At 34.4% G+C, this 25,465-nt stretch overlaps 1 protein-coding gene across 1 annotated transcript in view; it reads right to left on the bottom strand.

Moving 5' to 3' along the window:
- The window catches only part of MDGA2 (MAM domain containing glycosylphosphatidylinositol anchor 2), a 797,493-nt gene that overhangs the window by 260,915 nt on the left and 511,113 nt on the right, over window positions 1–25,465 (bottom strand). Inside the window, exon 5 of the mRNA XM_034992713.1 lies at window positions 17,854–17,986. Within this exon, the coding sequence (XP_034848604.1) occupies window positions 17,854–17,986 (133 nt within the window). The remainder of the gene's footprint in view (window positions 1–17,853; window positions 17,987–25,465) is intronic.

The raw sequence follows: 25,465 nt of genomic DNA, 5'->3' as shown, positions 1-25,465 counted from the left end.
ATGATGTAATGTATGGGGATTAACATAAGAATAAAAAAAATCCTCTCTTTTCCAAAACTGAATTGAAAAAAGAATATTGTCCAACCACGTTTTGTTGAAGATGGCATTCATTTTTCTAATTATCCCTGATATTAAAAATACCCCAGGAGCACCTGGGTGGCTTAGAAAGTTAAGTGCCTGACTTGATTTTCGTTCAGATTATGATCTCAGGGTAGTGAAATTGAGCCCTGCACTGGGCTCTGTGCTGGGTGTGGAGATTGCTTGAGATTCTCTCTCTCTCCCTTGCCTTCTGCCCCTCCCCTGCACCTGTTCTCTCTAATTCAACATTCTCATAGGGCTTTTCAAAGCTCATGAGCAAAAAAGTATTATACCTATTTCATCATCTACCTTGCAAATGTTATTTTTTCACTGTGTCCTTAAACTGTCCAACCATCCTGAATTTGCATTATAAGCTTCATCTTTAGCACTTATATAGCTGTACAGGAAATGAGAAAGAGAAATCTCATTACATTAAATCATGTAGGTAGCTGAATGTTCAGTAAATGCCTATAGCATGTGTTGGTCAGACTACCCCATCACTATATCAGTATAAACATGTAAGACCACACAGCTCATCAGTTTCCTTCTTATTATGAGAAAAACGCAGTGTCCTAAAACATACTGTAAGATCTAGACATCCATACATTCTTCACAGCAACATGTGAGAGAGATTATTATTTTACATTCATTGTTGAGTGATAAAAAAATTAAACATGAAGGTTGAAAAGGGGAATGATATCATTTTGAGGAATTCTGTTTAAAACAATGCTCCAGGATATGGCAGTATTTAAAACAATATTCATAAACAATCTCTAATTCAAGAGAGAGACTTTGCTACAGATATTGAAACCAACATGCATTTTTCACTATGTTAATATTCACAGACTGGATATTTCTGGAAATGACTGAAAAGACAGAGTAAGTGTGCTCCTTCATGGAAATTTGCAGAAAAGTCTCCTAGAAGAGACCTAGTTCATAATATCAGGGTTCCAAACCAGGTTGGCACAACATCTTTTGTTATTATCATTGTTGTTGTTGTTGCTGTTGTTAGGAAGGAATGTTTTTAAGTGTGTTGCTTATTTTCCCTAGCACAACAAATTTCAATACACTTGTTCATTCAGGAAGTATTTATTGACTACCTACGATGTATTTAGTCCCTGTGATAGGCACTTGAGGTCTACTGGTGAAAAAAACAGTCAATGAATCACTGCACTCAGAAGCACACATCCTAGCAGGAAGAGAACTAGCCCTTTCCCTATGACTCTCATTGTCTTAAGTGACTTCATATATTTACATCACCTGCCTGTTCGCTGAAGTTATGTGCATTTATGATCCCTGATCAAGATGCTTATGCAACATGAGCAAAATTAGTAAGGAAATTTGCCAAAAGATATTCATTACAAAATGAAACTTTACAAAATAGAACAAGTGTCATTTACATTGGAATCTAATCATTGAACAAGATAAATGAAAAAATTAGAAATGGAACTTGTGTTCTAAGGTGAACAAAAGACAATAAAATCAGAAGCTTTATTTCAGTCAATAAACTATGTCAATAGTTGGGATACTAATACTTAATGGCCTTAAATGTCTTCATAAACATTGGGAAACATGATGAAAAAGAACTTTAAAACCACATATATCTTGCTCCTTTGGTTAACAAACCCTAACTATTCTTGCCAAAATGTGAAATCTTGGCAAAATTTGGTCTCATTCAAGTTTACAAGAATCAGAGCATTCATCTGCTGCTGCAGCCGGACCCTAGAGGGTCATCCTTCATGGAGAGAAATCCAAGCTAAAAAACACTTCCAACTTAAGGGGAAATTGTTGTCCATAGAATTTTCCTGTTCTTTATAGAAGATACCAGGGGCTTAAGAATAGTGCCAGTTTTAAGAGATGTCCTCTTCACAAGATCAGTGGAGCATGAATTCACTATACCTGCTGCCTGGAATTCTCTTCCAGTGCTTATCTACCTGGTAAACCAGTGGTCAGGTATTTTACCATGCTCAAATGTCAGTATCAATTCCTCACTGGATTCCTAGTTTTTTGCCTAAGCCAAATGAGTTACTTCCCTTTGTATGACCATAGCTGTTTATAGTAACCACCCTTCATGCCCCACTATGACAATTAGAGCTTTTACCCCTACCCTTTCACTGTTAGATATTTAGGAATATCAGGGTGAAAAGGGTGATGTTTTTCATGTTTGTACCAACAGCAACCAGAAAAGGATCTCACAAAGAATTAAGTGCTCAATAATGTCTCATTAAATAAAAGAATGTTGAATTTAATGATCAGAGAACAAGATGCTCAACATCACTAATTGTCAGGGAAATCCAAATCTAAACCACAAGAAAATATCATATCACACCTGTCACGAGCACCAAAAAAAAGAGAAAAAGACAAGGAATAACAAGTGTTTTCGATGATCTGGAGGAAGTGGAACTCTCATATTACTGTTGGTGGGATTAAAAATTGGTACAGCTCCTATGGAAAACAGTATGGATGTTCCTCAAAAAACTAAAAATAGAAATACCATATAATCCAATAATCCCACTGTTAGGTATTTATCCAAAAAGAGTGAAAACACTAATTTACATATTTACCCCTATGTTTATGGCAGCATTATTTACAACAGCCAAGATACGGAAGCTACCTGTGTCCATCACTAGACAAATGGATGAGGAAGGGGTAATATTAATGGAATATTACACAGTCATAAAAAGGATGGGACTGTACCATTTGAAACAACATAGATGCATCTAGAGGGTATTATGCCAAGTGAAATAAGTCAGACTGAGAAAGACAAATACCACAAAAAAGCAGAATCACACCCAAAATACAGAGACTAAACCGATGGTTGCCAGAGGAGAGGTGGGTGGAAGTATGGGCAAAATTGGTGACAGGAAGCAGAAGATACGGGCTTCCAGTTATGGAATGAATAAGTCACAGGAATAAGAGGCACAGAACAAGGAATATAGTCAGTGATATTATAATAGTGATGTATGATAACAGACGGTAGCTACATTTGTGGTAACATATAAATTTGTCAAATCATTATGTTGTACACCTGAAACTATGGTAACATTGTATGTCAACTATATTCAAATAAAAATAACTATAAAAAATAAAGATTAGAGAACAAAAACTTCACTTAAGCCCCAACTATTCATTATAAACTTAACCAAAAAAAATAATAATAATATCATGAAAGAAGGTGACATATGACTCAGGATCTCATGACTCATTCATTGAAAAATACTAGTTATAAAGACCTGCCTGTTCTTTCATTGTTCAATCCATCTAAACCGAACCGTGCTTTATATATATATTTTTAAAGATTTTATTTATTTGAGACAGAGAGAATGAGAGAGAGAGAGCACATGAGAGGGGGGAGGGTCAGAGGGAGAAGCAGGCTCCCTGCCGAGCAGGGAGCCCGATGCGGGACTCGATCCCGGGACTCCAGGATCAAGACCTGAGCCGAAGGCAGTCGCTTAACGAACTGAGCCACCCAGGCGCCCCCGAACCGTGCTTTATATTACTAACAAGGTGATGACAAGGAATTTCTCTATCAAAATTTAGTATACCACTAATATAAAATGAATATAGCATATTATTTATACTTTTTTATATTTAACTCTTTGCTCAGTTATGACACATACATTACTATTAATAAACTATATGATTAATCTAAATTATATCCCTAAAACTAAAATAAAGGGAGCATGGCCTTTGTCATAAGAGGACAGTAGGTAGATAATTCAATAGGGGCTTAAAAAAATCAGTCAGGATTGGGGCGCCTGGGTGGCTCAGCCGTTAGCGTCTGCCTTCGGCTCAGGTCATGATCCCCGGGTCCTGGGATCGAGCCCCACATCGGGCTCCCTGCTCTGCTGGAAGCCTGCTTCTCCCTCTCCCACTCCCCGTGCTTGTGTTCCGTCTCTCGCTGTGTCTCTCTCTGTCAAATAAATAAATAAAATCTTTAAAAAAAAAATCAGCCAGGATTAAGGCTTTTCTGTAAGAATGATATCGTGTAGCAGCAGAAAAGATAAAGACATCACCTTCAACACCATCTGGTGTGGATCTCACAGCTATACTACTGAAGCCTCACCAGAGCAGGAAAGCAAACAAAACAATAATTCTGTTCTGTCTGCCATAGCTGCTGAAATGGGGGCAGCTGGTGTTTCTATAATCAGTAATATAACACAGAGGGATCCATGCAAAAAGGCACTTTCTTATTGGTTGTTCTCTTGCTGATCTGATAAAGATTATTTTTTTTTCTTTTTATTACCCAGCCTGAGGACACTGTATTATAGTGCTCTATTTTGAATCCTTTTATGATTCTATAACTTTATTCTCTAGCCATTTTGGCTAAGATTGGCTTATAGCTAAACTTAAAGAATAATGCTGAATAGATTTAACTCTGCTAGGCCTCTGTTTGCCCCTCTAAACATCCAGAGAATTATCTTAAATAATTCCTAAAGGACTGCCTAAACCAAATTTCTATCTTGATTAGGAAAACACCTGGGCATATAGTCTCCTAACCTTATGATATATCTTATTTGGGTTACTCAAATGACTAAATTGGCTCCAAGATACAGCAAAGATCAGATAGAGACAATTACAATCTTTAATATGTGCCAGACCCTCTTCAAAAACCTTTACATATATTCACTCATTTAATTGTATGAGATAAGTATGATTATTATCCATTTTAGTTATTACCAATCTGGGAAATAGTTTAGATAACTTGTCCAAGATCACACAGGTAGTGAACGGTGGAGCTGGGATTCTAATTTAGGCAGTCTGGCTTGAGATGAATATAAATCATTGTAGATAAACTCCAGAGTGAAATAAATAAAGTTGATAATTTCTAAGTTCTAACTGAATTCTTGATGGTACTTATTCCAGAAGAAGACTTACTGCCTCTCTAACAGAAAGAAGAGGTGATATTAGTATTATCCATTATTACATTATAAAAACATGGGCAGGGCAAAAACAAATGTGGTTTGCAGTCAAGACTTCCAGAAATTGTCTACCACTCAGGATATAGGGCAAAAAGGACTTGTGAACCACCTAAGTCATAATTAAAAAGCCTGAATTGTGAAATGTCTTTGGAAAAGGCTCTTAGGCCATTGCTCAAGGTGTGTTTACTCCTAACTTACACATAACCTAATGGAATCAGCTATTTAAATTCTCAGACTTCAAGAGGTTAGGAGGAGGAACTTAAACACAGGCTTCTTGAGACAGGAAAATGCAGAAAGACAGTGACAGTTGACAATCTGTCAGTAAGAAAAGAGAAAGAGAAACAAGTGCATTATTACATGGCATAGTAAGTGTGGTCACAAAGAAAAACCAAGCCTCCACCTATTTCAACTACTGTTCCCAAAATGCCTGGAAAGGAAGGTATAATTTTAAAAAGCAAGAAAAGAAGTTATGTACATATGTTCATATGTACAAGAAATGTACATATGAAATGTCCATATATTTAGATGTTAGTAATAAGGTGCAGAGAGAGAGAGAAATATTTTTGCTGATGCTTTTAAAGTTTGCTATGAAATACTACTTTGTTAAAGACAAATGTGGTCATATTTTGCTGAATATAGTAGACCAAAGGTCAATAAAAAAATCAAATCATGCAAATCATACATACATTCATACTTAACACACCTGAGCATTAAAACAGTTATTTACTTTGGATTCTAGAAGTGGTTTTATAAAATAGAATGTCATATCTTCAATGCCTGAATTGGGTCACAACCCAGATTAGTAGTCTCATGAGTTCCTCAGCCCTTTAGCACATATGTTTCCAACCTCACAGCTGGGATTTCTGCTCTAGCCTCCAATGGACATGTGTGCATTCGAAAATGCTGGAATTAGGCATCTAATTCTAGTAGGTGAGGGTGCCTTAATAAATTAAGAACTGCCCTGGGAAACCCTAGAATTGTGTAGATTTTGTTTTATAAAGGGCTAAATATGTTTTTAGGAGATGTTTCCTTTCAAGTGCAGATGTATTAAGTATTTGTCTTACTATTTTCTTACTATTATGTTTATATAAGTTTATATACTTATATAAATATAAGTAAATATAAGTATTTTTCTTACTATTATGTTTATAGTTAATTAAATAAAAAAGGAAAAAGGAAGGCTTAACAAGAATCAGAGCATAATCTGTTAAAAGTAAATGTACTGAAGTAGAGAAATTTGAGTTCAAGTTTTGTGTGTGATTAGGAGCCATTTTACAGGACTGAATTACAAAGCCATACAACGGTGGTTTGCACTGGAGAAAGTGACGATTTTAAACTATAGACCTTGTAGGTGTCACTATGGTATCATGTTGACATGCTCTAAATAGTAACTGCTGTTTAACACTGTCATTACAGATCTAATTCCAATGAGAGTCAATTCAAGTCTAACCATTAAACTAGCTATACTTCTTATCTTGGGATTTCAGACACTCAGAGAATATTTAAATATACTGCTGCCATGTTCTAGGACAATGCTGCTACATGATAAGGGAGGTATTTATTTTTTGAATAAGATAATACTGTAATATAGCATGTGTAGAAGAACTAAATAAGCTGCACAAAATGGAATGTTGCTTAAGGAAAGATTAAAAGCCAATAAAACCTTTTTAATACTATTTTAATATGAGAGATCAAACATTGACTGAATCACCTCTGAATTCAATTCCTCTCTACGCATAAGAAATGTACATATGAAATGTCCTGCCAATATTTTATTTCTCAAAGCTACTGGAAATAGAGCTTTTACATTTTAGTTCTGATATTTTCACTATAGATTTCAGTAAATCCACATTTTCCCATTTTACATGATTAATATGAGCTGCTGAAATTATCTTTGCAGAGAACACAAATACCATTTGTTTTCAATGTCAAATGATTTTTTTGTTTTTCTTCAAGTTTTTAATATTGATATGTATTGATTTGCCTATTTAGTTCTTCAGCAACTTGGAAATTAAATCCATATTATATTGACTTTGGATCTGTATACCTATAATCATGCTTTCTAAACCTATATTCATATTTAACATTTTGCCTAAACACACAAAACAATGTTTAGCATGCACACCACTGTATATTCAGTGAATTTTCAGGTTCCTTGAAAAATGGAATCATATTTTTGTATGGTCCACAGAGTCATAATACTATATGGATATCACACCAGATTGCTTTTTACTTATAGTTCCAAAATGAAAAAGACACGAATATTACAATTTTTATCAGATTGATCTAGAGGTAAAGTTGAAAGACAATATGCAATGAGGCAGGACTAGAGTTATTAAGTATTTCCGATCAACATCAAGAGAATTAGAAAGATATAGAGAATCAAAATTTATCCTCTTTTCCCCCTTTTTGTTCCCTTTGAGTAAGTGTCTTAGTAGATTTAATCCCAGAGAAATTTAACAAGAACCCTTATTACACCGCTCATTTTCCCAGTAGTTTTGTTCATTTATTTCCTGTTGTGCCTGTTTTTTTCCTCATTGCTTTGGAAATATATTTTGAAATTTGCATTTAATATGGGACAATAATTTTGAAGGAATTTCTTACCTATTGTTACCTGTTGAGTCAAACTATCTAAAATTGCCTACATTTCACCATGTTAGAACTGAAGACTTCTCAGTAAAACAAAGCAACATAGGGTTGCTGGATTTTGCTGAAGAGACAGAACACTACTTAGTAGTGCTTTCCTTGGTTGACTTAAAATCCTGCCTCTTGCTTGGTTGAGCACCATGTTGCAGTGCCAAGCACAGTGAAAACTTAAAGAGTAGCTTCATACAACTGTCACCTCTTTTTATGTCAAAAACTTTATATCTGGTTTCTTGATAACATCTGTTCTTGCCAAATCAGGATATTAGGTTCCATTAATAAAACAAGAGGCCAAGGCCATCATCAATAAATTCCTATTATACAATGTGTCTATTAGAAATCAATACTGCTGACTTTACTACACATTCACTGGGTTAGTGTGTGATTGAAAGATGCAGTCAATAAAATGCTCAAGTGGTACAATACAGCAACTAAAGCAGAGTGACTAAAAGGAGCTTCCAGAAAGAAATGCTGTTCAAAACATAAACCAAAGCATATTATTAAACAATTGGACATACCTATTTTCTATGGGAATAGAACAGTAGCAAATAAATCAACAGAAGTATGTCACTATTAGAAAAAATAGTGGATCTTAAAATAGATGAAATTGACAGAACAGCTGAGATCTTTGTGATGCTTTGGAAATAACTGCCACAATAGCAAAAAAAAGTACATGTTATGTCTGGACTTACAATCAAAAGATTGATGTTAATGCACTTCTGATACTCAGCTTGTCTATTATTTCCCATTTACTAGTCTCCTCTCAGCTTGAGTCTCTGTAACAATACACTAGGGACCCTACTCCTGTATAAACTAATACAGGGTCACTCTCTTTCTCTCTCGCTTTTTCAGGTTTAATTAAAAGTCTTAATAAACCAATGTGAACCTTTTAAATTATGGCTAGTCGTCATTCCTGTGACTCTATGATAGTAAAAGTGACCACAAGGCTACAATTTAGCCACAACACAGAGCCTTAAATCCTATGAGCAGGGGTGCCTGGGTGGCTCAAATGGTTAAAGCGTCTGCCTTCGGCTCGGGTCATGATCCCGGGGTCCTGGGATCGAGCCCCACATCGGGCTCCCTGCTCGGCAGGGAGCCTGCTTCTCCCTCTCCTACTCCCCCTGCTTGTGTTCCTGCTCTCGCTCTCTCTCTCTCTGTCAAATAAATAAATCTTAAAAAAAAAAAAAAGTCCTATGAGTAATGTGGCTAATCTCATTTAAACTTCCCAAAATGTATAGCTAAGTAAAAATGAAATTGGTACTTTTAAATGCCTTAGAGTTTGAAGGAGAACAGTAGCCAGGGATGCATCCTCTCTTGAGGGGCATTAAAGCCTCCCTGTCAGTGAATTTTTTAAATTTTGTACAAGCAATATTAAAAGCACAATATTTACAAAGGTTCCCTCAAATAGGTGCATTAGGTTCAGAGATTATTTATTAGCTTCACTTTTTCCTGAATAGCAATGTAAACCCCACATATAAAAGGACAACAGCACAATGAGGTATTAATATTCTGAAGTTGTGTAAGCCTGAACCTTTCTTGCATGGACTTTGGGGCCCAAGAGTATCTCTGTGTGTAGAGACTGCATCTACTTCTTTGCAGCTACATTTCATTTAAATTTTTACTGTTGTTGATGTTATCTTGCTAAATAAAAATGGAATTTTAGAGTGAATGTTGTCTTCTCGTCAACCCGAAACCCACCTCAGAGCACATTACCAACATGATTGAGCAAAAAAGCAAGTGCAGAGTTGAAGGAATTGTTGAGTGCTGCAGAGTGGGGAGGGAGAGCCAGGATCTACACCTAGGTCTTCTCACTGAAGTTTCTCTATATAAAGTTGCTTAAAGCTGTATATGCTCCATCATTAACAACTGTCATGAAGACTAGTATCCTATACGGAGGTAGGCTGCATATTGAATTACATCATTGGTTTTCCTGGGATTAAAGGATTTTTCAGGATTAGGACTTCAACTGAGTCTAGGACAAACAAGGATGGTTGGCAACCTTAAAGATGACTACTTGATATAATCAATTCTAGGATTAAGATGAATAAATAATGGGATAAGGTACATGCACTAATGGAAATTATTATATCTTCATCATGAGAGTCAATGACTTGTAAATTCAAAATTTTCAGTAAATGATCATGGAGGTATTCTGTATCATAAGCTATGAGTGTCAAACTCAAAAACCATGAAACAAGTCTAAAATGCATTTCTAGCAATTTAATTCGTTATTTATAATAATGTTAATTTTAGGCAGTTTCACTAGAACAATAGAATCTTAAAAAGTACTAAGACATGGTCTACAAATCCATAATCTAGAAGCAATTTAAAATAAAAAATTAATTATTCTCAGGGATTTAAAAATCCTCTTACTTCATTTTAGCATATCTTCACTCAATTTGCTGAAAGAAATATTATAAAACACATGATTTGAACTTTTGTATTCTTATGAGTAATTTTTAAATTGTTCAAGTTAATTACAGTTTAACAGCATATGAAGAATAGCAACTACTTAAAGTTAGAAAAATGTTACCAATGAATTATTCTAGATATTTCCTAAAACACAAACTATTTGATATGCTCCAAAGTATTTGTTTTAAGTTGTGAGATAGCATATCAATAATTTACATGCCTTTCAATGAATATGATAGCATTTCCTTTCATTTGACTAAAGTGTTTTTTTTATTCTTGTTCTATTTTTAGATACCTACTGTGTCTGGGTTATGATGGCTTCTGGGAGAGTTGCTAGTTTATGAGGAGTATTTTATATAAGAACTCATAGACCCAGAATAACTGGCTATAACTAACCTGAAAAATGCATCGCTAGGACAACAAAATAAGCAGGTGTAGGGAGATCTCAGCAACATGCAAACTTCCTGTTACTATGGTAATAGGATTTTGGAAAATCTGGGTCACCTTGTTGCTCTGGAAACAGTCTCAGGAAGACCAAAGTTGAAATCCCATAATGACCACTGCTTCTATCCCTGGATTCACTGCTTACTCATCACCTGTATTTTCACATTTCTGAAGATACATTAATGAGAATAGGGCATATATAAGTTTGATTACCTTAGGAAAAGATGAGCGTTCAGATTAAGAATCTGCTGCATATCAACCCTATTGTAAGCTTTTCCAATTTCCCTCACATACCATTATCAATTTCACAAAATAATATTTTATTTCTGTTAAACATTTTTGCCAATAATAGTTTAGACAGAAATATACCAGAATATGTATTCATTTCTATAGATTTTTCTGAGAAATATTATTTCATTTATCCAATGATAAAAGTAATTTAGAAAAGATTATGAATTTATTTCAAGATTAGTCGTCAATGGTTGAAGCTGTATGTAATATCCTAACAAAAAGTCTAAGATTCTTGTCACCATCTCACCATGATTACTGATGGTACCATTTTATTCCTTCTTTCTATTATCTAGGTTAACAATTCAATTCTAGCTACTGTATATTATATTTATTATGTGCCAGATACTTCTTTTTAAAAGTTTTTCATTTTATAGCATTTATAGCCTACAAAACCAAATAAGGTTGGACTTTGTGTTATCCCCATTTTAGGGAGGGGAAAAATAAGTTTAGAGAAGCTAAGTAACATCTCCAAGTTCAGAAAACCAGAATTTGAATCTAAGGCTTTTGAATTTCGAAATTCATGCAAAAGAGTTATAGGAAACATCTCATTCTCTAATGACGACACATCAACAATATGTGTGTTCCTTTGGTGCATCTAGTAGTAAATACTGTTTAGAAAATCTAAATTATCAAAGATAAAAAAATCTACTAAGGAATTCATGTTCTCAATATATATTTGTGCATGAAATGATGATTCTTGGATTTTTTCTGTTTTTTTCCTTTTGTTTTGTCTTCTGTTGCACATAGTAACTTCTCCATCACAAAAATGGAATCAGAAAAAAAAATGCATGGTTTCATTGATACATTATTTGTGATCCTATTTCAATATTTTTACTATGCTTTTAAAAATTCATGATAATACTATTACAAAAGTGATTTCTGTCCCTACCTAAAGTTTCATTTACCTTTTATTGTTGCTCCCTTACCATTTCTCCAAAGATAAAAATAATAGGTCCACAAAACACTCTCATTAGAGTTCCCTCTTTGAGATAACACTGAAGAAAGTCTTTTCTCTCTAAATGGTAGATTCATTTTCTTACTTGGATTTAACATATATTATAAACTTATACATGAAATTTTATTTTATTTATGTTTTTTAAAGATTTTACTTATCTATTTTGAGAGAGAGAATGAGCGAGGGGGAGCGGCGGAAGGAGAGGGAGAAGCAGGCTCCCCGCCAAGCAGGGAGCCTGATGTGGGACTCGATCCTAGGACCCCGGGATCAGGACCCGAGCCAAAGACAGACACATAACTGACTGAGCCACCCAGGCACCCCAATACCTGAAATGTTAAAAGAAAAGGAATCCCAAATGTAAAGCCCACCTTTCAGTCATTTGAAGGTATTATGGACTGAGATGTGTGCCCCTAAGATTCACATGTTCAAGCCCTACACCCCAGTGTCACTGTATTTGGAGTTGGGGCCTTTAGGACATAATTAAGGTTAAATGAGGTCAAAGGTGGGACTGTAATCTTATAGGACTTGTGTCCTTATGGGAGGAGGAAGAGACACTAGAGCTCTTGCTCATTCATTCTCTCCCTCTGTGAACCACAGAGGGAAGTCTATAGGGGGAAGATGGCTGTCTACAAGCCAGAAAAGAGAGGCCTCACCAAAACTCTACTCTGACAGCACCCTACTCTTAGACTTCGAGCCTCTAGACTGTGAAAACATAAATTTCTGTTGTTTAAGCCACCCAGTCTGTTATTTTGTTATGGTAGCCCAAGCAAACTAGTCCAGGAAGTCATTGTATTTGCACTATGTATTTCTCACAAATTTAGTCTTTTTTTTTTTTTTAAGTTATTACTTTTAGTGAAATACCATATCTAAGTTGTAATAAATGATGCTATTGATTGGGTAGATGCAGGGAGATCACCTAAAGGCAAGGCACTGCAATATCCATACAGCTAAGAAAAATGTATGAGGTTAGCATCTAGATGTATAGCAAAATGTCTACTGCCCCTTCCTTTGCACTTAGACTATCTATGACAATGGGCATGCCATTTTACAAGAGGAAGTTTTTATGTATTTTTATTTCATAGCTACAGCTATTCCTACAAAATTCCTATAAATGAAGTATTATTTTATTTCTCACAACACCTACATACATTAGTTAAATTCCCATAAACATAGGAGGAAATTACCATAAATAGATCACCATTTTGCAAAAATTTTATATTGAGGTTTGTTGCAATTGCTGGGCATTGATATTACACTTTCCCTGTGGGTTATATAAAATAAGAAGAATAGACAACAGTTATCTAACATAAGAAACAGAGATGTCTCCTAACCCCTCTAACTTTTTTCATGATAATTTATTAACATAGATGAAAGGGGGGAAAAAAGAAAAAGAAAAAGAAAGAGAGATAGAAGGGAGAAAGAAAGGAAGAGGAGAAAGGGGTATAGGTTTCCCCTATTTATTTGGCCAGTAATACTTTTGCAATGACTTGGTTCCTAAATGTGATGTGCATTTAAGGAAGACATCTTAATTAAATAATTTTTATAAATGTTAAGTGTGAACCCACTGAATCAAAGGACCTATATAATTAAGTCAAATTAGCCCCACCTGTCCCATTTCTTTATAGAACACATCATAACCCTCTCAAGCAGTTACAAAATATGTTTTTCATCCTAATATAAGTAACTTACTTAATTCTTATTTGCCTTTGAAATCATGAGACATCAACATATGTAAGTGTTTGAAATATATTAAAATAAATTAAATTTGTCTTATCATAATTTCTATATGCCCTCACATTAGAAACACACATAATCTGAGAAATTTTAATATTTAATAGTTACCATAATTATGTTAATTTAAAATATATATCTATATTTATCAATATTCTAAATTTACAAATTTTAGCAGGTTTGTTTTAATGAACTAAGAAAAATATAGCTACATTGAGAATTTATCAATCAAGAGCTAACATTCTTTTTCTTCTAAATGGGAGTAAAAAAATAACCAAAACAACTTTGGACCCTGCTACAACCTAATGACAATAAAGAAATAAACCTAAAGCTTCATGTTTTATAAAATTGTTTAAATTGTCACGATAAGTTTTAAGACAGCTATATTAGGGGTGATAAATAATGACATTTCTGTGACATGAGATTTTTCATAGCACACCAAGTAATCAACAGGGGCTAACAAATGATTGGGCATGGTAGACATACAATTACAAGCTCTACTATAATGCCAACTCACAGTAGGAAAGTTAAGAAAACATGTTGTTCATAAATCTACAGATGATACTGCCTTTTAAAATGACACCTGAACATGGCTTCTCTAAGCAGTTGTAAAAAAATAGGCTTTTGTTTTAAAGATTGTATTTATTTATTTGAGAGAGTGAGAAAGAGAGAGAGCAGAAGTGGAGGGGAGAGGCAGAGGAAGAGGGAGAAGCAGATTTCCCGCTGAGCAGGGAGCCTGACGCAGGGCTGGATCTCTGGACCCTGGGATCATGACCTGAGCCGAAGGCAGATGCTTAACCAACTGAGCCACCCAGGCGCCCCAAAGTGACTTATTTTTAACGCAAGTTCCAATTCACAAAGAATGGGTTCATGGAAAACATTCTGATAATATAGACAATATCTGTTTTCCAAAGTAATGATTTATGCTTGTTTAAGGTGTATACATTGTAGGTCATTCTCAGAAAGTCTAATTCAGCAGGTGCAGGAAGGGCCCAGAAAACTGTACTCCATGATGCAATTGTTCTGCTGCAAAAAATTTACAAAACTTTATCCACAGCAGACACTGTTTCCATCTTCATATGCTATGTTATTTGGGCATTGTGCAAATCAGGTCAATAAATTGACTGCATTTAAAATTTTTCATTGACTATAGAACTGTTAAAATAAAATTTTGCTTGTACCAAAAATACATCTGATAGTCAATTATCTCATCTCCATTACAAAAATTATTTCCAAAGTTACCCTCAACATATTAATTAACAGAGAAGAGTAATCAAACATATTACAATATTTATAATAGAATATTCTCCCCCTCAATACATTCAACATTTTCCTTGACATTTTGCAACCAAGAGTTAACATGCAAACATGGGAATTTTATGTCCTTTAAAGATTCACAAGAATGAAACCATAAAGAGTACTTGTCCCTGGGGCACCTTGGTGGCTCAGTCGGTTAAGTGTCCACTTTGCGCTCAGGTCATGATCCTGGGGTCCTGGGTTTGAGCCCCATGTTGGGCTCCCTGCTCAGTGGAGAGACTGCTTCTCCCTCTCCCTCTGCCAACCACCCCCCCGCCTCATGTTCTCTCTCTGATAAATAAATAAAATCTTTTAAAAAAAATACCCGTCTCTCACACTGATTATGCCAATGGTGACTCCTGATCTTCTTCCAGTGTTAGAAAGCAATGAACTAGCCTGTATGCACTTGTCAGTTTATAAGCCTGTTTGCAGGAAGATGCTGAAAGCTTAATTTATTTCTGGTGTAATTTGAGAGCTACCTCAATGATTTCACCTATTTGAAATGCACCAACTCTTCCAATTTTGAGCACAACCAGATGGGAAAAATGCTGAAGCAAACCTGGTTTGAATATGTAAACCACATGACAGGTTTGATTATAGTTGTTGAAGAGTCAAACAAGGTAATAGCTTATATTTTTTAACCCAATTATTTGCCATAACTCTAATGTTCATTTTCAGTGAACATCAATCTAAAATCTTTATGTGATAATTTATGAAAGAGAATAATAGGTTATTTTGTTAGTTTGGTCTAGATATACAATACTTAAGCCTGAAAAATAAAGAATGGGACAGAAAGCTGAAGAGTTAAACAAAACATTTATATCACAGAGTTCCTGTGTTCTCTCCATAGGACAGGGAGTCAAGTCTTTGTTTTCTGAGCTGGCAATTGTTAAAAATCACCTCAGAAATAAAGCCACCCAGCTGCTTTATAAGACCTCAGGAATTGGAAAGTCAATCACCTCTCATGGTAATCTCCTCCTTTCAGCTTTAGGTTAAAAAGTCCTTATTTATTCCTAGTAAAACTCTGGCCAAGATTTAGGTTCATTTTCTCTGGCTCCACAAAAATTTTGAATAGCTAGTCAGTCTCCTATTTAAAATAACTCTTCACACATTGGGATAAATTTTGTCCCCACTTGTCAGTAGCTGTGGGACATTGGGAAATAATAAAGATATACATTCCTACAGCAGAAAAAATGTTAAATATGATTTTATTGTACCTCTTTGTCTTTAATAAATTTTGGTTTATGTTGATTTAGTTCATTCTCAAAACAATCTAATGTGGATACTTTAATCACCACGGGCTAGTGTGTTATGTATCAAATGATAGAGAAAGACGTGATAGAACAAACAAGAAAAACAAAAAAAATCTACCTGCCTACAGCTCAGTAGTTATAAAGATAAACTGAGATAATAAACATGAAATACTTTTACAAGTAATAAAGCACTGCTCAAGGGCAAGGTTGTAACATATGTAATAATATACCTACTCCTTTGTTCTTATTCTACTGCAATATGTTTACCCATCCTATAGGACCTACTTCCATTTTATTTATAATTTTTCTCTCTGGATCATGGGTATTTTAAAAATATATTAAAGAAACTAAGAAAAACAAAATTAATTATAATAATTCACCAAGTATTTCATGCTAAGAACAACATAATCACACTCAGCTCTTATATGTTAATCCCTGACATTTATTTCTCAATATCCTATTTCTTCTTTTTTTAAGTGAAACAAGATTATTAACTTTTATAAGTCTTAGGTTCACTAAGATTTTATTTTTCTGCAATGTAGTTTCCCTCAAGTATTTCTCATCCTTCTTGATAAAGTTTACTTTCATGTCCCACATTCTCCTTTTACCTTCCACCAATGACTTTTACCCAGTGCTTAATAAAGCATTTCTCTAGTTTAAGGCAGTTTACATCTTAGCCAATATTCCTATGCCTATCATTGCAGACCCATAATAGGAACCCAGTAAGTCTCTGGCAAATACATGAATGAATACATTTTAAAAATTATCTTTCAAGATTTTAACAAATCAACGGAACCTGTGTTGATGAGTCAACACTTGAGCACCCATTTTTTTTCACCTTCCAATAAAGTCCCAGGTATAATCTTTTCATCAAATGTGCTGGATGCTGACTAGCTCTTTGTTGGAAAACGGACAAAGTGTGTTCCATGTGCTTTATGTATATTAACTCACTAATTCTTTCCTACAACATTACGAATTTGTGAGGAAATTGAGCTAGAGTGTGAAGCAATTTGTTCAACAAGATTCAAGAGCTAATAAGCAGCAGAATCAAAATGTACACCCAGGCACACCAAACCCACACTTTTTAAGGTTTTTGTTAATGAGAAAATTACTTTTAAAACTCTTTATTTTAATAGCGTTATTTGAAAGTAAAAATTTACATTAATTGCCACTGAAAGTTTCTCAAAACCAGTTCAAATTCTAATTTATTAATGTGATTGTTCGCACACAATCATGCAAAAGACAGTCCATTCCCACGCTCTCTCTTTGCTCTTTCATTTAGCAATTCCTCTTTAATATGCTTGCAGTTATTCTGAGGTCTCTATTACTAAACACAGGCTAACTTAAGTCGCAATCTTGCTAATGTTTTGACATTTTCTACAAAAATACTTTCCTAAAAACACCTACCTGAAATTACCAATTAACATTCTTGACTTGAAACAGAGTAAGAGAGAGATTCTTTTACTTAGCTTTGGAATCACAAAACACTTTTAACAATTTAGACCATAAATTTTTATATGAAGAATCTAATATTTCTCAGAATTTCTTTGAACAGGATATAGGCATGATTGTGACATTTATGAATATACTATTTTAAGGAACTATAATTTTGTATGCTATATAAACAAACATTACATGGGAACATATTGCAATTAAACTTTACAGTGTACATTTACCAATAACTTTTCAGATATCATAGACTTCTCTGGGGAAAAAAAAGATGCCTTGTTCCTACATATACTATAGAAATCATTTGGTCTATAAGAAACTTAACCTTTTTAAGCATTAGCTATGGATAACAGACATAACACATAAAACAGCTCCATACCTGTTTTATTGGAAAGTCTAAATGACACCATCTTATCAGGAATATTACATACATTCCTCACTGAAGCAATGCAGCTATAATTAGCATAGTCCTGAGGTCGAAGATTCTTTAGTTTTAAGATCTTGGTTTCACCCTAAAAATGTAGAAAAGGTCATTAGAAAAAGTCAATGGTAACCAAAATGAATGAATGAAATGAATGAATGAATCATGGCATTACATTGTATAAACTATATTATTATCAAAATGCGGCAGGTTGTCTTTTTTTTTTTTTTTAAGGAAATGCCCTAAAAAAAAACAAAAACAAAAACAAAAACAAAAACAAAAAACCATGCATTTAAAAATAACACTGTGATGTACCTGGGGATAAAAGCTGAGACTGAAATGAAAATTCATAACATTTTCTTTGCAAACTAGCTTTCTAGGGGGAGAAATCTATTTCTGGGGGTAGTTATGCAAATTATTGTGCAAAGATAACAGTGTACTTAATAATGGAGTTTATTCAACAAATACTGCAATCTATGCAGACTTCACCATGAAATGTTTTGAAAGGAATGGATTCTGAAGAAAAGCCAATAAATGAAACACTGTTGGTAGAACAGTTATTGAAGTCAATCTAATGACAGGCAATTAAATTTATATGCATAAATATTTTGTGTATACATATCAATGGCAGATGACAGATGTAAAATGCCTTAAAGAAGCATTCATGAATGTTTCTAAAGCATTATTGTGTTTGCAATTTTATTTTTCAGGAGCTCAAGGTCTAGATCTTCCAGGTAAATCTGTAAAACTGTAAATAGACTCAAATCAGGCAAGTAGACAGAAATATCTTACAAATTCTTGATGAGCCAAGAAAGACCACGTAAAAAACATTGAAATTGTTCAAAGGGTAAAAGAACAAACAAAGAAACAAACAACAATAAAAATTAAAGAAAGAAAACCTGCTCAATTTAAAATAGGTTTTTTGAGATTTTGTTACTTTCTAAGGTCATTAATGCACCATCTCAAAATAGTTCCTTTCATAAGTAACTCAATTATGGAAATGGTAAACAGTATCCCAGTGAAATCATATTTGTTATAGCAATTTTCAAAATGTTATTTTTTTTTCCAAATAACATCTATATGTAACCATGTGTAACATCTCTCAAATCCTAAAAATTGCAGTACTTTCATACACTCTTCAGAAGGATTGGAATACTTAGTAACAAGACATAAAGGCACTGCTTGCTCATTTGCAAAAAAGCTTGCTCACACATAGGTGTGGACACCTAGTTTTTCAAATGTGTCAAATGAATCTCTCCTTCAGGATGCAAGGGCACTGTGGCCGTAATTTCATTCATTCACTGTCAAAATTTGGTCTTAAGTCAGTTACTTTCCCCAGTGGACTAAGGAACAATCTCCTATCTTTCAATTTTTCTTTAGGAAAGACACTGTATTTTTTCTACATAAACAAAAGCAAATACATCCCACATGAATATACATAGTCAATGTGTGTGTTTCTAGAACTTATATTTAAAACATGCTCTCAGTGCATTACAGAGTTCTCATTTATATTTACTAAATACAATGCCTAGAAATGTGTGCTTAGTTAGAAAGCATGGTTGAAAGAAAATATTATACTAGAACGAGTTGACTCAGATAATTTTTGAATGAGATGATATATCATACTCCTTCTACCTCGTGACTATTATTGCTTAGATTTCTTCACTTTTCTTTCTCTTCTCAACACTTAACTCTTGGTATCCCTGGAACTGTTTGTCCCACAATTAATTTTGAGTTATAAAATTCCCCTAGGTGATCTTGTCCTTGCTACTACAAGCCTTATCTTCCTGCCCCCCTCCTCAAGTCTACATCTCTATTCTCCCTTAAGTTTCATATACATAGACCAAATTTTTACCTCAATATGTCCATTTTGATGTCTCACAGACACCTAAAAATCAACTAACATATTCTAAACTGAACTTCAGATCTATTCCTCTAAATTTATTCTTCCTTCTTTAATAACAAGAATCTTAGACTTTCAATTACTTCTTATTCATATATTCAGTATCTCCCTCTCAGATCCTTTTATTAATTTTGAAATATGTTCATTCTTGACCATTCTTTTTATTTATTTTTTAATGTAATGCTCTACACCCTATAGTCTGCTAAGAAATTCCTGATTATGCTTAGTATAGTTTAAGAACACAAGCAAGCAGCGCGCCTGGGTGTCTCAGTTGGTTAAGTGTCTGACTCTTTGTTTCAGCTCGGTCATGATCTCAGGGTCTAGAGATCAAGCCCTGCATGGGGTTCCACTGGACATGGAGCCTACTTAAGATTCTCTCTCTCCCGCTCCCTCTGCACCTCCTCCTCCCCCCCTCAAATAAATAAAATCTTTAAAAAAAAAACACATGCAAGCATAATGACCTGCAACCAGAATTTTTTTTTTAATATGAAAATCTGATCATGACATTTCTCTGCTTAAATCACATCGATGACTTAACTATTGTTCTTAAAGTGAACACAATAGCTATTAACATGATGGTCAACCCCATATGGTCCATTCTCCTTTCCTCCCCAGTTTCATCTCATTCTCTTAGTGCCTTACATCCAGCTTCCTTCTATCACAGAAACTTAGCACATGCTTGGCTCTTCATCTCTCTATGCCTTATCAATTTCATCTCATTCTTAGATCCCAATACCCCTTACTTCCACAGGTAAGCCTTGCCTCACCTTCTGGAAGAGGAGAAATCCCTTTTTGTGAAGTGTGCTTTTATTTCTTCATAATACATTCTCATTTTCCCATTTATTTCTGGAATGGATTTATTTTCTGCCAGACTCATCCCCTTGCCAGTAAGTACCTAGGGGGCAGTGATTACATCTGTCCTGCTCTCAGTGTTATGTTCCAAGCACCTAGCATAGGACTTAGCATAGGAGAGACACTTTGTAAATGAACATTTTTTCAATTAAAACTGCTACAACTACCTACATTTCACCATTCAAGGCTTTGTTTTGCACATATTTATTTCTCCAGCATTATTATCTGCTTGGCGCCCAATATGAATTCAATAGATGTTAATGTATGTATAGTCAATATTCTAAAAGCAATCATACAGTAATAATGATTCTCAAATACATACAAAGGAGAAACAGTGTCATTTAGATGTACATTTAGTGATAAAGTCTCTTATTCACAGAATTAATTATATTCTGCCAGTACCTGTTTCTGTTTCCACTGACAAATTATTTTTAATCCATATTTTAAAAATATTTCAACACTCCACTGAAACTATACCTATTAATGTCAGTAATGATGCTCTTTTGTTACAATTCAATAAATCTTTCTTTTTTATGCTTCTATACTTCTCTGTTTATTTCTAACACTTTAGATTACCTTTGCTACTTTGACTGCCCATATGTGTAGGTAATTATTATATCATAAGTTAGTCACTTCTTGGTTGTTTTCCATTTCATTTTCTATCTATTGTGCAAATTTTAGTCTGCAATCTTCTACTAATATATTCCCAGTGGAATCTGATCCATTACCATAGTTTTAATTAACATCAATGTATAGGTTCCTGACAAATCTCTAAGCAAAACAACAGAAAAAACACACTTGAAAAAAATCGCCAATAGTATTATAATTAATAAAATCGAACGTCTCCAATTTTTGCCTGTCCTTTTAACTGCAATATTTGTTAGCAATTATGATCTTGCACTTGTATTTTCCTCCACTCTGGATCTCTTAAGATAATCTATCCTGGTTTTCTAATTCTTTTTGATCGTTCTTTTTTATGTATTTATTTAGATCACTGACTTTTATTTTTCCTGCATTACCCACCCCCCTTCAAAAAGAAACCACCTCATACTTTGCCAATGAACAAGTCAGACTTGCCTCTCTTATTTTTTTTTTAAAGATTTTATTCATTTATTTGACAGACAGAGGGAGAGAGGTAGAAAGCAAGAGAGAGAGCACCAGCAGAGGGAGAGGCAGGCAGAGGGAGAGGGAGAAGCTTGCTCCCTGCTGAGCAGAGAGCCCAACGCAGGGCTCCATCCCAGGACACTGGGACCATGACCTGAACAGAAGGCAGATGCTTAACTGACTGAGCCACCCAGGTGCCCCAACCTCTTCTATTTCTAGATTGTATTTTTTTCCTGTTGGATGTCCCTGGCCTCTCTGCACATGTCCTCTCCTCTCCCTATTACACCTCTGACTTCCTGCCTCATCTCATGTTCTTTGATAACTGCTTGACAGAGATTTTCATCAGTAGGGCATACGATGTCATATTAAACTCCGTGAGTTCACTATTACACTCCATTAGACTAGCTGCTCTACCTATATTCTCTTCTGATGTTCTTTTTAATGCAAAGCATCGTCATTTTCCCATAATCCAGACTCAGAAGTCATGGCATCATTCATTTTTTACCATTTCTCATTACCCCACATTCAATGACATCAAGAACTTTAGATTATTCTTTAATTTTCTTTTCACGAAATGACCTTTCCTTTCCAATCCTATAGGCATAATATTTGTCTTAGACCCTTTTCACTGATTTAACATTGCTTGAGTGCTCATTTTGGCTAAGGTAATGTACTGTCTACTATGGAGAACTGCAGCTCTCCTTTATTCTTTTTTTTTTTTAAGATTTTATTTATTTATTTGAGAGAGAGAGAGAATGAGAGAGAGCACATGAGAGGGGGGAGGGTCAGAGGGAGAAGCAGACTCCTTGCCGAGCAGGGAGCCGCATGCGGGACTCGATCCCGGGACTCCAGGATCACGACCCGAGCCGAAGGCAGTCGCTTAACCAACTGAGCCACCCAGGCGCCCTCTCCTTTATTCTAATCATTCTATAGCTGCCACCAGACATACCATCATCATGCCAGGTCCATGCTAGAAAACTCTACCCATCTCTCCTCTGAAACACCATTTCAAAAACTTCAGTTTGTCATTTGTCAGTAAAGATTGCTGACTAGAAAAAAATAGAGCCAACGCATTGTCTTGCACATAAGCTTTCAGTAAACATTGTTTAACCATATTGACTCAAATAGTAATAGGAATAAAAAAAATTTAACATTAGGGGAGGCTGAAAGGTAGATTTATAAAGCTGAGTTAGGAGCCATCCACAGAATTATAGTCAGTTATGAATTAGAAATGTAAATGGGAAGTAAGCCACAAGGGAAGGAAATATATAAAACAATCAGATACATCTGAACCAACAACAGTGATGCTCTGGCCATTAAAATATAGAGGTCACTACTGTAGTGGATGTATTCCTGAAATGTTTTGTGTACCGGGGTGCCTGGGTGGCTCAGTCGGTTAAGCGTCTGCCTTCAGCTGGGGTCGTGATCCCAGGGTCCTGGGATCGAGCCCTGCATCGGGCTCCCTGCTCAGCGGGAAGTCTCTCTCTCTCCCTCTGCCCCTGCCTCTGCTCTCTTTGTCTCTCTCTCTCTCAAATAAATAAAATCTTTAAAAAAAAATGTTTTGTATACCTACGTTTTTGTGTTCAGGAACGTGCCTTGTGTTTATGTTATTCAAAAGTAAGAATACATATTGGGAAGTAATATTGTTAAGGCTTAAAAAGAGAATTCATGTTACCCTTTGAGATGATTCCCACAGCAAGTATGGCCCAATAAATATAATGGTTTGCAGGTGGCATATTCTAGTTAATTCTTATGCAGAATGGAGCAGCAAAATGGGCACATGAAAAGAAAAGACAAAAAGAAAGAATAACTTTTACTGTGAACTCTAGATCCAGGATATCTGAACAATTCAGCTATCACGGGATTGGAGAATTATTCTGGGTGAGGTAAGATAATTTATATCTAGTAGTCAGAAAACAAGGTACCAAAATATGTGAACCTACTGGACAGCCATCTAGGCGAATATGTAAGATTATGCAGCATGCCAAAGAGTGAGAGGGGCTAATACAGACAAAACCTATTGAAGGAATACAGAAAGTAACATGCAGAGTTATGGGAGAATTTGAACCTTACCTATTTAATTAATTCACTACATTCAGGAAATGATGAAGACATTCAGGATGACCCTATTCCCTTGAATAAACAGCTCCCAAAGTCCATAATATTAAAAAATATATATGTAGCATAATGCATAACAAAACAGCAGATATCAATATATGTTATATATGTTATCTATATATCAATTTGATATATATTGATATATAGATATCACATGGCATGTATGTAAACATTTGAATATATATATTTATAATGATTTAGACTTTACTACTTATAACTGGTTTTATCACATAAAATTTTATTCTTTTGCTCATATACATTTAATATTCTGTGATGATAGAAGGCTTTTTGTATGTGAATTTCCATGATTTGTAAAAAGGAATTTTCAGTTGATTATTGTCTAATTGTATAATTAGTCTAATTAGCCTAATTACAACTAATTATATAATTGATACAAATATGTTCAGTCTTGTAATTAGATGGTGTAATTACAATACACAAGATGATATGAACATCTTTACGAAAGTTCTAGAAAAATAGCAAAAAATGTGTGTAGTTTGTAAAATTTAGGTACATGTTTCTTTAACAATGACCAAATTATTTGCAACACCTATATTTAAGCTTTTAAAACTGCTTTTTGTAAATAAAATTAAAAAACGAAGGCATTCTATATTATTCAGTGCCCTTACCAATGTTGACATTGTGTAAAGAAGTACCACAATAGCACTATTTCTAATTTTCTTATAAAAGAAATTAGAACTTTTAAAAATATTTATTTTCAGATATCAGTAAAAAAATTAAAACCTTTAATTCACCATCATTTTTCTATCTCTAATAACTAACTTATTATTAACTTATAAATTGACACTCTATGTTAGCTTACATCTTCAGTATTGAGTGGAAGTATAAATGCATAATTATTCTTAAATTTACTACATTATATTCTTATAAATTCTATCAGACTTAGGAACTCAGGCCAATTTCACCTCATTAATGAGCTATATAAAAAAGTATAAATAATATTTTCTCACTCAATAGGATGGTGAAGTAAATATTTGATTCAAATTGATATAATTAATATGAATGGGGAAATCCTATTTAATAAAAACAAGACATTGTCATTGAAAAACGAAACATAATATTCTTAAACATTTATTTTCTAATGTTAAAAAATAAGCACACTATGATCTGTAATGTGAATTATTCTAATATAGTCCCAGCATACTGTCCTAGCTTTACAGTCCACTGTTCCCACCCATACCAATTATTGTTCCAGCCAACCAGAGAGACACCAGCCAATCCTGGAGATACTGTCTTCCTTCTGTATTATTACAGGTACTATTGTTTTCCACCTTGAATGCTCTCTCCCTGGCATTACTGTGTGCCCCTATTTTGACAGTGATTTTTACTTTGTATCATAATCATTATTTACTTTAAGTTCTCCCCATACATATCAACAAAGTTAGCAGAGGAGGGGCCATGCCTAGTAACTTCTATTTCTCTGGCAGAGAGTTCACCATATCTTACACATAATAGATCTCAGTTATTTTAACTGGATCTCATTTACATTATGAAGCCATAAGGCCATAGGATCTGTGGAAATAATTTTAAAATATTACTGAAGTAATCCAATACAAATGATGTTAATATGGA

The sequence above is a fragment of the Mirounga leonina genome, unplaced genomic scaffold (assembly GCF_011800145.1).
Source record: "Mirounga leonina isolate KUSES-001 unplaced genomic scaffold, KU_Mleo_1.0 Mir_82, whole genome shotgun sequence".
Classification (NCBI taxonomy): domain Eukaryota; kingdom Metazoa; phylum Chordata; class Mammalia; order Carnivora; family Phocidae; genus Mirounga; species Mirounga leonina.
Note: the sequence above shows the minus strand (reverse complement) of the source record. Positions and strands in the feature narration are given on the sequence as shown.